The 14,322-nt window shown below is 38.2% G+C and overlaps 1 protein-coding gene and 1 non-coding gene across 2 annotated transcripts in view; one reads left to right on the forward strand and one right to left on the reverse strand.

Annotated features, from left to right (window-relative positions):
• LRRC63 (leucine rich repeat containing 63) overlaps nucleotides 1-14,322 on the forward strand; it is a 64,049-nt gene that overhangs the window by 14,789 nt on the left and 34,938 nt on the right. Inside the window, exons 3-5 of the mRNA XM_025364567.1 lie at nucleotides 181-858; nucleotides 1,335-1,403; nucleotides 8,210-8,367. Of these exons, the coding sequence (XP_025220352.1) occupies nucleotides 181-858; nucleotides 1,335-1,403; nucleotides 8,210-8,367 (905 nt within the window). The remainder of the gene's footprint in view (nucleotides 1-180; nucleotides 859-1,334; nucleotides 1,404-8,209; nucleotides 8,368-14,322) is intronic.
• Nucleotides 9,711-9,814, reverse strand: LOC112611197. The gene has a single exon (XR_003116579.1). It is a non-coding gene; the product is annotated as a small nucleolar RNA U13 (small nucleolar RNA).

A 14,322-nucleotide genomic window follows, 5' to 3' on the forward strand; every position in this document is an offset into this window, starting at 1 on the left:
CTCAAACTTTATACCAGTCATGTCAACACACATCCTGGTAGCTGAGCAAGTATATACAGAAACATTTTTAGAAGGTGAGAAAGGGGTGAGTGGGTAAAGAAAAGTTGTGAATGCTAAGATATTTTGTCTGTGACACATTGATAAATATAATTTAATTTTTCTTTTTTTCTTTTGGTTTAGCCAAAACTGGTAAAACTGGGTCACTACACGTAACATTCACTGAAGATGAAACCACTTCCATTAAAACGGATAAAACTCATTTTCCTGATGTTTTAAGAAGTCAATCATTAACACCTATCAATATCCAAAATATCTTTTTTGGTCATTGTGTACAAGAAAGAGTGACTGCAATTTCATCACCCCAAAAACCTACTAAGCATGTCTATGAGCAGATTCCAGATACTGCTACTGGTTCCATATTTTTTCCACGTTGTCATTCAGCTTCTACTCGAATTTTTGGGAAACAAACAAACAAAATGGAAAGTTCCAGAAAGTTGAAAACTATGAAAGATGTTTATACTGAAAAAAAGCTAGAAAACATTTTAATTCTTTCTTCCAAGTTTTCCAAACCTGGAAGTACTCCTGGCTTAGTTATCACTCACAAACTTGAGAATGTGCACCCTGAGCATCAACCTTTACTGGAGAGTCCAGGCGATACTTATCAGCACATCTCGAGAGATTTAAGTGCAAGAGTGCCAAGCCCTCTACCTACAACTGTATCTGTGAAACCAGAAGGACAGTGGCCTGAACATTTTAAACCAACTGCTACATTGACACTAAAAGTTACTCAATTTCCAGGTTTTGTTTCCTTGCCAACACCAATTTTACCAAGAAAACCTCACGGGCAGTCTGTGATAGGTAAATGCGATCTGAACATGGTGTAATTACAGAGTCAAGTAGAGCAAAGGGGAGAGAAGGCATGCAAGCTAATGGTACCCCTCCCCGTTTGGGTTTGCAGAGTGGGAGGATGGAATCACCTTTTATCTATACATGTAATACTTGAGCCATAGGGCAATAACAGAAGTCCTGACCTTGCAGATCTGCCAAGGCCAGACTGGGTACTCCATTCTGATGGTGATGATGGGAACCAACAAGGGAATTCAAAGGATCAGAAAAGCTAATATACAGAAGCAGTGAGAATACACAATCATTCAAAAGGTGATCTAGATGAACTCCAGAAGTAGAATGCCAATGCTGATAGATGCCTTCATGAATACATTTTCATGGGTAATTGGAATTCATTAAATGATGAACAATTATATTGAAGTCATAAAACCCTCAAATGAATTTTTACATGTATCCAAAGTCATCCCATTTGTTTTTCATTTTTCTAGAAACTCTTGTAGCAGAACATGAAAATGTAGAAAGTGTCCCAAAGCAAATCCTACCAAGACCACCTGAAGGTAAATGCTAGATTTATGCAATTCTTTTAGAAACTGTATATAAGATTATATCTTTAAAAAATTATGAATGATTTTGTGTGTTTATGTGTGTGAGTCACACATGCATAACACACATATGTCTTACTTCATTTTCGGATCCCTAAGTCATTTATGGAGCAGCTATTTTTAATATATTGACTATGAACCAAACATATTGATGTTGAGAATATAAAAGCTGATGTACTCTTAATCTGGATGGGGTGAACAGACATACAAAAATATGAATTAACTATTTGCCATGTGCCAGGCACTGTTATAAGTGCTTTGACCTTAGTTACTTAGAAGAAACAAATGAAAATGAAAAATATCTTTGAAGAAAGATTACACCATCCTAGATTTACATTATGTCTACAAACAATCTCTCAAATATAGTGTGTGGTAAATAATTCACAATTACCAGGCACACAAAGAGAAAGACAAAATGAATGAAAACTAGCAGAAACAATAAAGAGTAGAAACATATCCACAGGATTATTTGGTATTAGAATTATTGGACACATTTTTAAATAACTTGGTGACTTCTAGGTTTTTTCCATTACTAAGTAGTTTGTATTGGACTAACCTTACCAAAGTCGACTATTAAAGCTGCCAAAAATATATAAAGTCGCCATTGAAGGAACTGCACAGTAACAAATGTGGGCGTGACTTGAGTAGAACTGGACAGTAACCAATGTGGATGTTACAATTCCTGAAAGAAGGGAAGCTCTGCCTTTGCCTTGCCTTTTGCCTGAGGGTGTTTGTGGTGTGGGAGAATGGATTACAAGTAGAATGTGGTGGTTTCAGTGGATTGAGGAGCTAGCAGTCAGACTTCAGAGCAGCCAATATACTTGGGACTTGAGGGAGAAAATCTTGGCGAGGAAAGAATTGAAGGAAGGTGAATCAAAAAATCTGCATACAAGCTGGGCACAGTGGAGCGCAGCTGTAGTCTCAGTTCTTGAGAGGCTGAGGTGGAGTATCACTTTAGCCTAGGAGTTCGAGGCCCACCTGGGTAACATAGTGAGATTCAGTCTGTGTTAGGCCATTCTTGCATTGCTATAAAGAAATACCTGAGACTGGATAATTTATAGGGAAAAGAGATTTAATTGGCTCACAGTTCTGCAGATGATACAAGAAGTGTGGTGCTGGTATCTGCCGCTGGTAAGGGCCTCAGGGAGCTTTTACTCATGGTATACAGCAAAGTGGGAGCTTGAACATCACATGATGAGAGTGGGAGCAAGAGAGAGAGTGGTGTGAGGTACAGGTGCCACACACTTTAAAACAGCCAGATTTTATAAGAACTCACTATCATAAGGGCAGCACAAAGCCATGAGGGATCCACTCCCATGAACCAGACACCTCCCACCAGGCCCCATGTTCAACACTGGGAGTTACATTTCAATATGAGATATAGAGGGGGCAACATCCAAACTATATCACTCCACTTCTGGCCTCTCAAATATCATGTTCTTCTCACATTGCAAAATACAATCATCCCCTGCCAATAGTTCCCCAAAAGTCTCAATTCATTTCAGCTTCATTCAAAAGTACAAAGTCTCATGTGAGACAAGGCATGTCCCTTTGTATTAGTTTGGTTTCTCTAGAGGGACAGAACTAATAGGATATATGTATATATGAAAGGGAGTTTATTAACGAGAATTGACTTACACCATCACAAGGTAAAGTCCCACAATAGACCGTCTGCTAATTGAGGAGTAAGGAAGCCAGTAGTGACTCAGTCTGAATCCCATAACCTCAAAAGTAGGGAAGCCGACTGTGTAGCCTTCAGTCTATGGCTAAAGGCCTGAGAGCCCCAGGCAAACCACTGGTGTAGGTCCAAGAGCCTAAAAGCCAAAGAACTTGAAGTCTGATGTTCTAGGGCAGGAAGCATCCAGCATGGGAGAAAGATGAAGGCCAGAAGACTCAACAAGTCAGCTTCTTCTACCTTCTGCCTGCTTTGTCTAGCTGTGCTGACAGCTGATTGGATGGTACATACATCCAATGTGGTACACACATCCCATTATGTGGAGTGGTACACACATCCCACAATGTGGAGTGGTACCCACATTGTGGGTGGGTCTTCTTGAGGGCGGGTCTTCCTTTCCTAGTCCACTGACTCAGATGTTAATCTCTTCTGGCAACACCCAGAAACACCCAGATACACCCAGAAACAACACTTTGCATCCTTCAATCAAATTAACAGTATTAACCATCACACCCTTCCACTTAGAAGCCTATAAAATTAAAACAAGTTATTTACTTCCAAGATACAATGGGGGGAGGGGTACCAGCATTGGGTAAACATTCCCATTCGAAAAGGGAGAAATTGGCAAAAAGAAAGGGGCTACAGACCCTATTCATTTTCATGGATAATTGCAATCCATTAAATGAAGAACAATTATACTGAAGTCATAAGACCCTCAAATGAATTTTTACACGTATCCAAACTCATCCCAGTTTTTTTCTTTTTTCTAGAAATTCCTATAACAGAAAATGAAAATGTAGAAAGTATACAGATCTGAAACCCAGCTGGGCAGACATTATATCTTAAAGTTCTAAAATAATATTTGACTGGATGTTCCACATCCAGGGCACACTGGTGCAAGGGGTGGACTCCCAAGGTCTTTCCCAGCTCTACCCATGTGGCTTTGCAGGGTACAGCTCCTGTGGCTGCTCTCATGGGTTGGAGTTGAATACTTGTGGCTTTTCCAGCCTCACGATTTAAGCTGCATGCAGTGCTAACATTCTGGGGTCTGGAGGGTGGCTGCCCACTTCCCACAGCTCCACTAGGCAATGCCTCAGTGCGGTATTTGTGTGGGGGCTCCAAGCCCACATTTCCCCCATCCTGCCCTAATAGAGGTTCTCGGTGAAGGCTCCACCGCTGTGACAGGCTTCTACCTGAGCACCCAGGCTTTCTTATACATCCTCTGAAATGTAGGTGCAGGCTGCCAAACCTCCTTCACTCTTGCATTCTGCAGGTTTTGAGGCCTAACACCATGTGGAAGCCACCAAGGCTTACAGCTTGCACTCTCCAAAGCAGCGGCCTAAGCAGTATCTGGGGTCCTTTGAGCTGAGGCTGGGGTCAGAATGGCCAAGACACAAGGAGCAGCCCCCTCAGGTGGCACAGGGCAGTGGTGCCCTGGGTCTGGCCCCCGAAACTATTCAGTCCTCTTGGTCCTCTGGGTCTGTGATGGGAGAGGCTGCCACAGTGGTCTCTGAAATGTCTTTGAGGCCTTGTTCCCATTTTCTTGGCTATTCTTACTTGGATCCTTTTTAGTTATGCAGATCTCTCTAGCAAGTGGTTACTCTATAGCCTGCTGGAATCCCTCTCCCAAAGCTTTTTCTTTCCATGCTATATGGCCAGGCTGCAAATTTTCCAAACTTTTACAAGCTGCTTCCCTTTTGAATATAAATTTCAACTTTGTCATTGCTTTGCTCCCACATCTGGGCATAGGCTGTTACAAGCAGCCAGGCTAAATCCTGAATGCTTTGCTGCTTAGAAATTTCTTCTATCAGATACCAAATCATCATTCTGAAGTTCAGACTTCCACAGATCTTTAGGGCATGAATAGAATTTAGCCAAGCTCTTTGCTAAGGCGTAACATGAGTAACTTTTGCTCCAGTTCCAAATAAGTTCCTCATTTCAATCTGAGACCTTGGCAGCCTGGCCTTCACTGTCAATATAAATATCAGCATTTTGGTCACGCTGTTTACCCAGTCTCTGAGAAGTTCCAAACTTTCCCTCATCATCCTGTCTTCTTCTGAGCCTTAGAAACTCTTCCAACCTCTGCCTGTTACCTGGTTCCAAAGTGGCTTCCACATTTTTATGTATCTTCATAGCAATGCCCTTCTCCTCAGTACCAATTTTATGTGTTAGTTTGTTCTTGCATTACTACAAAGAAAAACCCAAGACTGAGTAATGTGTAGAGAAGAGAGGTGTAATTGGTTTACAGTTCTGAAGGCTATACAAGCATAGTTATGGTTGGGTTGTATAGCTTTTGGGGAGGCCTCAGTGGGCTTTTACTCATGGCAGAAGGCAAAACAAGAGCAGGTATATCACACTGCAAAAGCAGAAGCAAGAGAGAGTGAAGAAGAGGTGCCACACACTTTTTTTTTTTTTTTTTTTAAGACAGAGTCTTACTCTGTTGCCCAGGCCAGAGTGCAGTGGCACAATCTCAGCTCACTGCAACCTCTGCCTTCCAGGTTCAAGTGATTCTCCTGTCTCAGCCTCCTGAGTAACTGGGATTGCAGGCATAGCTAGTTTTTGTATTTTTCATAGAGACAGGGTTTCACCGTGTTGACCAGATTGGTCTCAAACTTCTGACCTCTAGTGATCCTCCTTGGCCTCCCAAAGTGCTGGGATTATAGATGTGAGCCACCGCACCTGGCCTGCCACACACTTTTTTATTTATTTATTTATTTATTTATTTATTTATTTATTGAGACAGAGCTTTGCTATGTCACCCAGGCTGGAGTGCAGTGGCGCGATCTCGGCTCACTGTAAGCTCGGCCTCCTGGGTTCGCGCCATTCTCCTGCCTCAGCCTCCAGAGTAGCTGGGACTACAGGCGCCCGCCACCACGCCCAGCTAATTTTTTGTATTTTCAGTAGAGACGGGGTTTCACCGTGTTAGCCAGGATGGTCTCGATCTCCTGACCTCGTGATCCGCCGGCCTCGGCCTCCCAAAGTGCTGGTATTACAAGCGTGAGCCACCGCGCCCGGCCTGCCACACACTTTTAAACAAGATCAGAATTCCACTCACTACCACAAGGACGGCACCAAGCCATAGGAGATCTGCCACCATGACCCAAACACCTCCCTCCGTGACCCATATCCAACATTGGGGTTTACATTTCAAATGAGATTTAAAGAGGACAACATACAAACTATATCACAGTCTCCTAAAAAAAACTGCATACAAACTCCCTCAAGGGTGCTAGCTGATTTCCAAGCTGTGAATGTATAGAACAAGATTCCAAGAAACACAGTTGAAAACATCAGCTGAGAAGATAAGAAATTGATCATAGAGTTTTGTGATTGCACAAAAGATGGATAATAGAGTTCAAGCTCTGCCGAAGTGTTGGGGCCTTTGTAAACACATTGGAATTTCAGTTGAAATTCCATGCCTTAGGAATAAAGATGATGTTGTAGGAAAGAAGACAAAACTAAAATAGCCGAGCCCTAACAAAGCTCAAACTAATCCTTGATAATGGTGTTTTCTGCCTTATCAAGGAAAACCTAACATGTTGAGAGAAAGAGAAAGAAAGAGAGAGAGGGCATATTATCCAGACTTCTTAAAATAGTTCATCTTGGAAGTCCAGCATTAAATTTAAAAAATTACAACACATTCTAAAAATAAAATAAAGTATCTGAAAAACAGTAGAAAGAAACAGGCAATAAAACAGGCCTATATTTGATTCAGATATTAGAGTTTCAAATGGATTTAAAAGTAACTATGATTACTATGTCCAAGAAAGCAAAGAGATCATTGGAGAATTTTACCACAGAACTGGTATTTTTGTTTTTTAAAATGAGTCAAATAAAATTCTAGAACAATAAAAATAATATACCAAATTAACAATTCAAATAGCTGCATTTAGTAAAAGGTTATATACAGCAGAACACTCCAACCATAACCCGCCATTCCTCCCAGAACTTTTGTATCCTTGTCTATGATGTCAATTAACTTCCAGGTCTCTTCCATGTCATGCTGCCATTATTTGCTTTATTGAGTTTCTTCTCTGGTGGTTTCCTTCTTAGAAAATTTAAGAATCCCCAGATTCTTGAGGGATCACCTCCTCTTCATCTCCATCTTCCTCATTTCTACTCAACAGCCAACTGCGTGGGCCTAGAGCAGGGAGCAGGCCACAGACTTATGTCTTAACTCACTCTCTTTCCCTTCTTGCTCCATTGTTTCTCCCAAGCCAAGGTATCTCTATATTACATTATATATCTTTCTTTATTCAAGCTTTCACATCTCTTGATCTGAAATGGGCACAGAGGTTCTATTTTAGAAATTAAAAACCTTTTTTTGTTTTCTTCGTTCTAGGATGCTGATTTTCTCTCATCGAAGCAGTAACATAAGAATTACTAACATTATAAAATATGTTTCTGCAAACAATGCAGCAATACTGGCTGCAAAAGTAAAATATATTATATAAAATTTTAAAATACTTTCCTGCCACATTTGGTGTATACTTGCATGTGACATTTTTGATGGAATTTGAAACCTATAGGGTCATAATAAAGTAAATTTAAATTTAGATGGTCTTTCTTTGGCTTACTCCTGAGATGTTTGTTTGTCTCCTACGGGGCATCTACCAGCTAAAGGAAGAGTTTAATTACATAGGGCATTTGAATTGTACATCAAAGTGATACTAAGGAAAAAGTGAGGCTGATGTCTTGCTGAGGTATTCTTACATGACGTTGCCTATTAATTTTATGAGCCAAGAAGTTCTTTATGTAATTCATAGTAAATTTTAAGAAAATATTTTTACACATAGTATGCAAAGACTGATATTGATGGAAACTAAATTATCCAGATAGAAATCTATGAGCATATGGTTTACTTTGGGGAAGATAATGGTGCACCTAAAATTACAAAACAAAACAACACCCAATTTGGCAAACAGAACTGAGTTTGGGGTAGATGAAGGCTATGGGGAATCCCTGCCAGAGGATGTGTGCACTTAAGTCCTTAGGGTAACTCAATATTTTCATAAGATAAATACCTCTTAACTTTCATTCTAGGTGATAACACATTTAAATTTTATGTTTTGTTTTGTTTATTTAGGTCTCACCAAAACTGAAAAAATAGAATCAGAGATACAGATTGTGCGTGGTGAAGGTTTTAAGACTGTTGCAGCAACACGATATGAAACAATAGCAGCCATGACCAACCTGGCCATAGTAAACTGTCAAGTATATGGAAGAAATGCACTTAATCTGAAGGTATGCTGGATCTTTTTAATGACAGTGTCCTCCTGTATTATCAATTATTTTTGCTTTAGATTTCCCAATATAGATTAGTTTCTATGGTATTGAGGGGAATTTTCCTATTACAATAGAGATTTCTTAGGAACACATTCAAATTGCATCTCAAAACCTATATTCCTAGTTTGCCTTCAGTTTAAAAAGATTCTGAGGTTCAAGTCAATCACAGTGCTTTTTTAAAATTACTTAGCATAACAGAATTTGAATTCAGATTTATTGTATTTTTAAGTTACTAGCAATCTTTGGCTCTGTGACAAATCTAGTACTAGGATGGCTTTTCACTGAACACAAGCTTAATATCATGAATAGCAATAATATTAGTTATTATTTGTTAAGTATCCACTACGTGCCAAGTACACATTACTCCTAATACATAATTATGTAAAGTATTATAATCTTTATCCTCAGACAAGAACACTGAGGCTTAATGAAAGTAACTTGTATGATCACACAGTAAGCAAGTTGTAGAGCTTGGGTTTGAACCCAGAACCTTTTGGCCTCAAAATCTATGCTTTTTTATTTTAAGTTTTATTTTGAGGTAAGTTCTAACTCATAGAAAATTTGTAAAAATAGGAAAAGCTACAGAGAGTTTCTTTGAAAAATTAGGGCATTAAAATAATATTCTTATATACTGGGAAATTTGGAAAGCCAAATGCTTGGCTGGGGCTAGACACATTCTTAGAAAAGACCTGAGAAGGCCCTAAGCTTTCACATCTGGCTGACCTCTAAATGCAGTACAAGCAGGAAGTAAAGGCAAAGGTGGTTGTAAATGGCCTGGCTAAGCATTGAAGGAGTGCCTTAGCACAGAGTCCATCTGAAAAGGTGGAGTTCTCTCTCTCTCTCCTCCTCTCTCTGTCTTCTGTTGTGTAAGGAAATCTCTGTCAAAACAATAACTGAACCCGAGTTAAAAGAGCAGAGATTTTAAAGAAAACATGTGACAAAGAATACAGACTTCACAAAAAAAGTTTAGAAAATTACTAAACAACTCAATAGCTATAGCTCATATCAAGCCTACAGAAATTCTGGAGCTGAAAAATACAATAACTGAAATGAAAACCTCACTGGAAGATTTCAATAGTAGATTTGATCAGGCAGTAGATTTGATCTGTTTCTATTCTATAAAAATAGAAATAGAACGCGAAACAACAAAACAAACCCCAAAGAGAGAGAAAAATGTGATTTCCAGAGTTAACACATTATAATGATTAAGACGTCCAGTTCCAGTTTTTAACAAAAATTATGGAATATCCAAAAAATATGGCTTGTTCACAGAAGAAACTAACAGAAGCTCTATTTTTTCACATCAGATGGGTAATGTACCAATGTCATAAAAACGCTTGAGGGAGGAATATTTTATTCATGAGCATAAAAAGCCAATCATCATGCTTATGAACTACTAAAGGATTAGAAACTACTTCTGAGGAAGCACAGATATTGGACTTACTGGAAAAAGGACTTCAAATAAGCTGTCTTAAATATGTTCAAACTGCTAAATGAAACTATGGACAGAGAGCTAAAGAGAATAATGTGTGAACAGAGATTTCAATAAGGAGAATAATGCGTAAACAGATTTCAATAAAGAGATGGAAATGACAAAAGAAAAAAAAAAAACAATTCAGGAGCTGGAAACTACATTACCAAACTGAAAACTTCTCTAGAAAGTTTTAATACTAGAAATATTGATTAGGCAGAGTAAAGAATTATAGAACTAGAAAATAGGTAAATTGAAATGATCAAGTATGAAGAACAGAAAGAAAAAACATAAAGAAAAATGAACAGAACTTAAGGGACCTCTGGAACATCATCAAGTATACCAACATACATTTAATGGGGTCTCTGGAAAAAAGGAAAGAGAGGAAAGGGCAGAAAAAATATTTGAAGAAATAATGGCCAAATATTCCAAATTTAATTAAAAGCACAACTCTATACATCCAGGAAGCTCAATCAACTCCAAGAAGGATAATTGCCAAGAGATCCACAATGAGACATATAATCTAACTGTCAAAAGCCAAAGTCAAAGAGAGAATCTTGACAGCAGCAAGCAAGAAGTGTTTTGTCATGTACAAGGGCTCTACAATGAAATTCACAGCCATTTTGTTGCCAGAAACTATGGAGGCAAGAAAGGAATGGGATGACATCTTTATAGTGCTGAAAGAAAAGCAATCTGTCAACCAAAAGTCTATAACCAGAAAATCTATCCTTCAAAAACAAAGGAGTAATTAAGACATTCCCCAATAAGCAGAAGCTGAGGGCATTTGTTGCCAGTACACCTGCCCTATAAGAAATGCTAGAGAGTTGTTCAGGCTACAGTGAGATAACATTAGACAGCAACTCAGAGTCTTAAAAAGAAATAAAGAACTCTGATGAAGGTAACTACATAGGTAAATATAAAAGTCAGTATTATTTTGGTTATCAGTTTGTATTACTCTTTCTTATATCACTTAAAAGACAAGTGTATAAACATAATTATAAATGTATATTAATGGACTCACAATGTTTAAAGATTTAATTTGTGACAAAATAGAAGGGAGATGAAGCTGTATAGGAACAGAGATTTTGTATGCCATTAGAGTTAATTTGGTATCAATCTAAACTAGATTGTTGTAAATTTAGGATGCCAAGTGCAATCCCATAGTAACTACTACTAAAAAACCATATTAAAACATACACAAAGGGAAGTGAGGAGGGAATTAATGTGGCACACTACAGAAAATTCGTTAAATACAAAGAAGGCTGTAATGAAGGGAACGAACAAAACCAACAATGACAAAACATTCTGGAAAGGGCAAAAGTGTAAAGGCAGTAAAAGTACCTGCGGTTTTCAGGGTTGTGGCAGAAAGGAAGAAAGGATGAATAGGAGAAGCACGAGTAATTTTTAGGGCAGTGATTCCGTATGATACTGTAATGGTGAGTCTATTTCCTTATGCATTTTGAAAACCCATGGAATATATAACACGAGGCGTGAACTATAATGTAAACTATGGACTTGGGTTGATAATGATGTGCCAATGTTGGTTCATTGATTGTAACAAATATACCAACATGTTGTACAAGATGTTAATGTTGGGAGAAGGCTATAGGTACATATGGCAAAGGGGTATGTGGAGAAGAAAAATCTCAAATTAAGAACTTAACTTTACACTTTAAAAAACTTGAACAAAGAGAGCAAACTAAACCCAAAGTTAACAGAAGGAAGAAAACAATAATGATAAGAGCAGAGATAAATGAAATAGAGAATAGGAAAACAGTAGAGAAAATTAATGAAAACAAAGATAGGTTATTTGTAAAGATCAACAAAATAAATAAATCCTTAGCTAGACTAAGTAAAAAAGAGAGAGAGAATGTACAAATAACTAACATTAGTCATGAAAATTGAAATATTACAACTGGTCTTACAAAAATAAAGGGGATTGTAAAAGAATACTTTAAATGATTGTACACTAATGAATAATATAACCTAGATTAAATGGAAACATTTCTAGAAAAACACAAATTACAGACTCAAGAACAAATAAAAATCCGAGCAGACATTTAACAAGTAATGAGATTAAGTCAGTAACAAAAAACTTCCAAACAAAGTAAAATCCAGGACCAGATGGGCCTAATTTCAGGCAACCCTAATTTCAGACAAAACAGGCTTTAAACCAACAAAGATCAAAAAAGACAAAGAAAGGCATTACATAATGTTAAAGGGCTCAATTCAACAAGAAGACGTAACTATCCTAAATATATATGCACCCAATACAGGAGCAGCCAGATTCATAAAGCAAATTATTAGATTCCTACAAAAAGACTGAGGTTCCCTCATAATGAATAGTGGGAGACATCAACACTCCACTGACAGCATTAGACAAATCATCAAGGCAGAAAATTAACAAAGATATTCAACATTGGACAAAAATGGATCTGGACCTTTACAGAACTCTACCCCTAAAACAACAGAATTCTTCCCATTTCCACATGACACATACTCTAAAATCAACCATGTAATCGAACACAAAACAAGTCTCAGCAAATGAAAAATAATTGTATTAGTACATTGTCATACTGCTATGAAGAAATACCCGAGACTGGGTAATTTATAAATAAAAAGAGGTTTAATGGACTAACAGTTCCACATGGCTGGGGAGGTCTCACAATCATGGCAGAAGGCAAAGGAGAAGCAACGACATGTCTTACATGACGGCAAGCAAGCATGTGCAGGGGAACTGCCCTTTATAAAACCATCAGCTCTCATGTGACTTATTCATTTTCATCACAAGAAAAACTCACCCCTATGATTCATTTACCTCCCACCAGATCCCTCCCACGACACATGGATTACAGGAGCTACAATTCAAGATGATATTTGGGTGGGGACACAGGCAAACCATATCAATAACCGAAATTATACCAAACACAATCTTGGACCACAGTACAATAAAAATAGAAGTCAAGACTTTTAAAATCACTCATACCATGCAGTTACATGAAAATTAAATGACATACTCCTGAATGACTCTTGGGTAAATCTGAAATTAAGGTAGAAAAGAAGTACTTTGAAATTAATGAGAATTAAAATACAGCATATTAGAATCTCTGGTACACAGCTAAGGCAATGTTAAGCAGGAAATTCATAGCACTAAATGTCCACATCAGGAAGTTAGAAAGATGTTAAATTAGTAACCTAACATTAAAACTGAAAGAACTAGAGAAGCAAGAGTAAACCAACCCCAAAGCTAGCAGAAGACAAGAAATAACCAAAGTCAGAGCTGAACTAAAGAAAACTGAGACACAAAAAAGAATTCAAAAGATCAGCAGATCCAGGAGTTGATTTTTTGGGGGAAAAAAAAAATTAGTAATATAGGACACTAGCTAGACTAATAAAGAAGGAAGAGAAAATCCAAATACAATTAGAAATAACAAAGGAGAAGTTATTCCTGACCCCACAATAATAAAAATAACCATCAGAAACAACTACAGACACCTCTCTGCACACAAAGGAGAAAACCTAGAAGAGATGGATAAATTCCCAGACAATACATCCTCCCAAGACTGAACCAGGAAGAAGCTGATTCCCTGAACAGACCAATAATGAGCTCCAAAACTGAATCAGTAGTAAATAGCCCACCAACCAAGAAAAGCCCAGTGCCACACAGATTCACAGCTGAATTCTACCAGATGTACAAAGCAGAGCTTGTACCATTTCTGGTGAAACTATTCCAAAAAATTGAGGAGGAGGAGCTCCTCCATAACTAATTCAGTGATGCCGGCATCATCCTGAGGCCAAAACCTGGCAGAGACACAACAACAACAACAACAACAACAACAAAACAACAAAACTTCAGGCCAATATTCTTGATGAACACTGATGCAAAAATTTTCAACAAAATACTAGCAAACTGAATCCAGCAGCACATCAAAAAGCTTATCTACTATGATCAAGTAGGCTTTATCCCTGGGATGCAAGATTGGTTCAACATATGCAAATCAATACATGTGATTCATCACGCAAACAGAACTAAAAACAAAAACTATATGATTATCTCAATAGATGTAGAAAAGGTTTTTAATAAAATTCAACATCACTACATGTTAAACACTCTCCATAAACTAGGTATTGAAGGAACAACCTCAAAATAATAAGAGCCACCTATGACAGACCGACAGCCAACATCATACGGAATGGGCAGAAGTTGGAAGCATTCCCCTTAAAAACTGGAACAAGTCAAGGATGTCCTCTCTCTCTCTCTCTCTTTTTTTTTTTCTTTTTTTTTTGAGACGGAGTCTCGCTCTATTGCCCAGGCTGGAGTGCAGTGGTGCGATCTCGGCTCACTGCAAGGTCCACCTCCCAGGTTCACGCCATTCTCCTGCCTTAGCCTCCCGAGTAGCTGGGACTACATGCGCCCACCACGACGCCCATCTAAATTTTTT

This window comes from Theropithecus gelada, chromosome 17 (genome assembly GCF_003255815.1).
Source record: "Theropithecus gelada isolate Dixy chromosome 17, Tgel_1.0, whole genome shotgun sequence".
Lineage (NCBI taxonomy): Eukaryota > Metazoa > Chordata > Mammalia > Primates > Cercopithecidae > Theropithecus > Theropithecus gelada.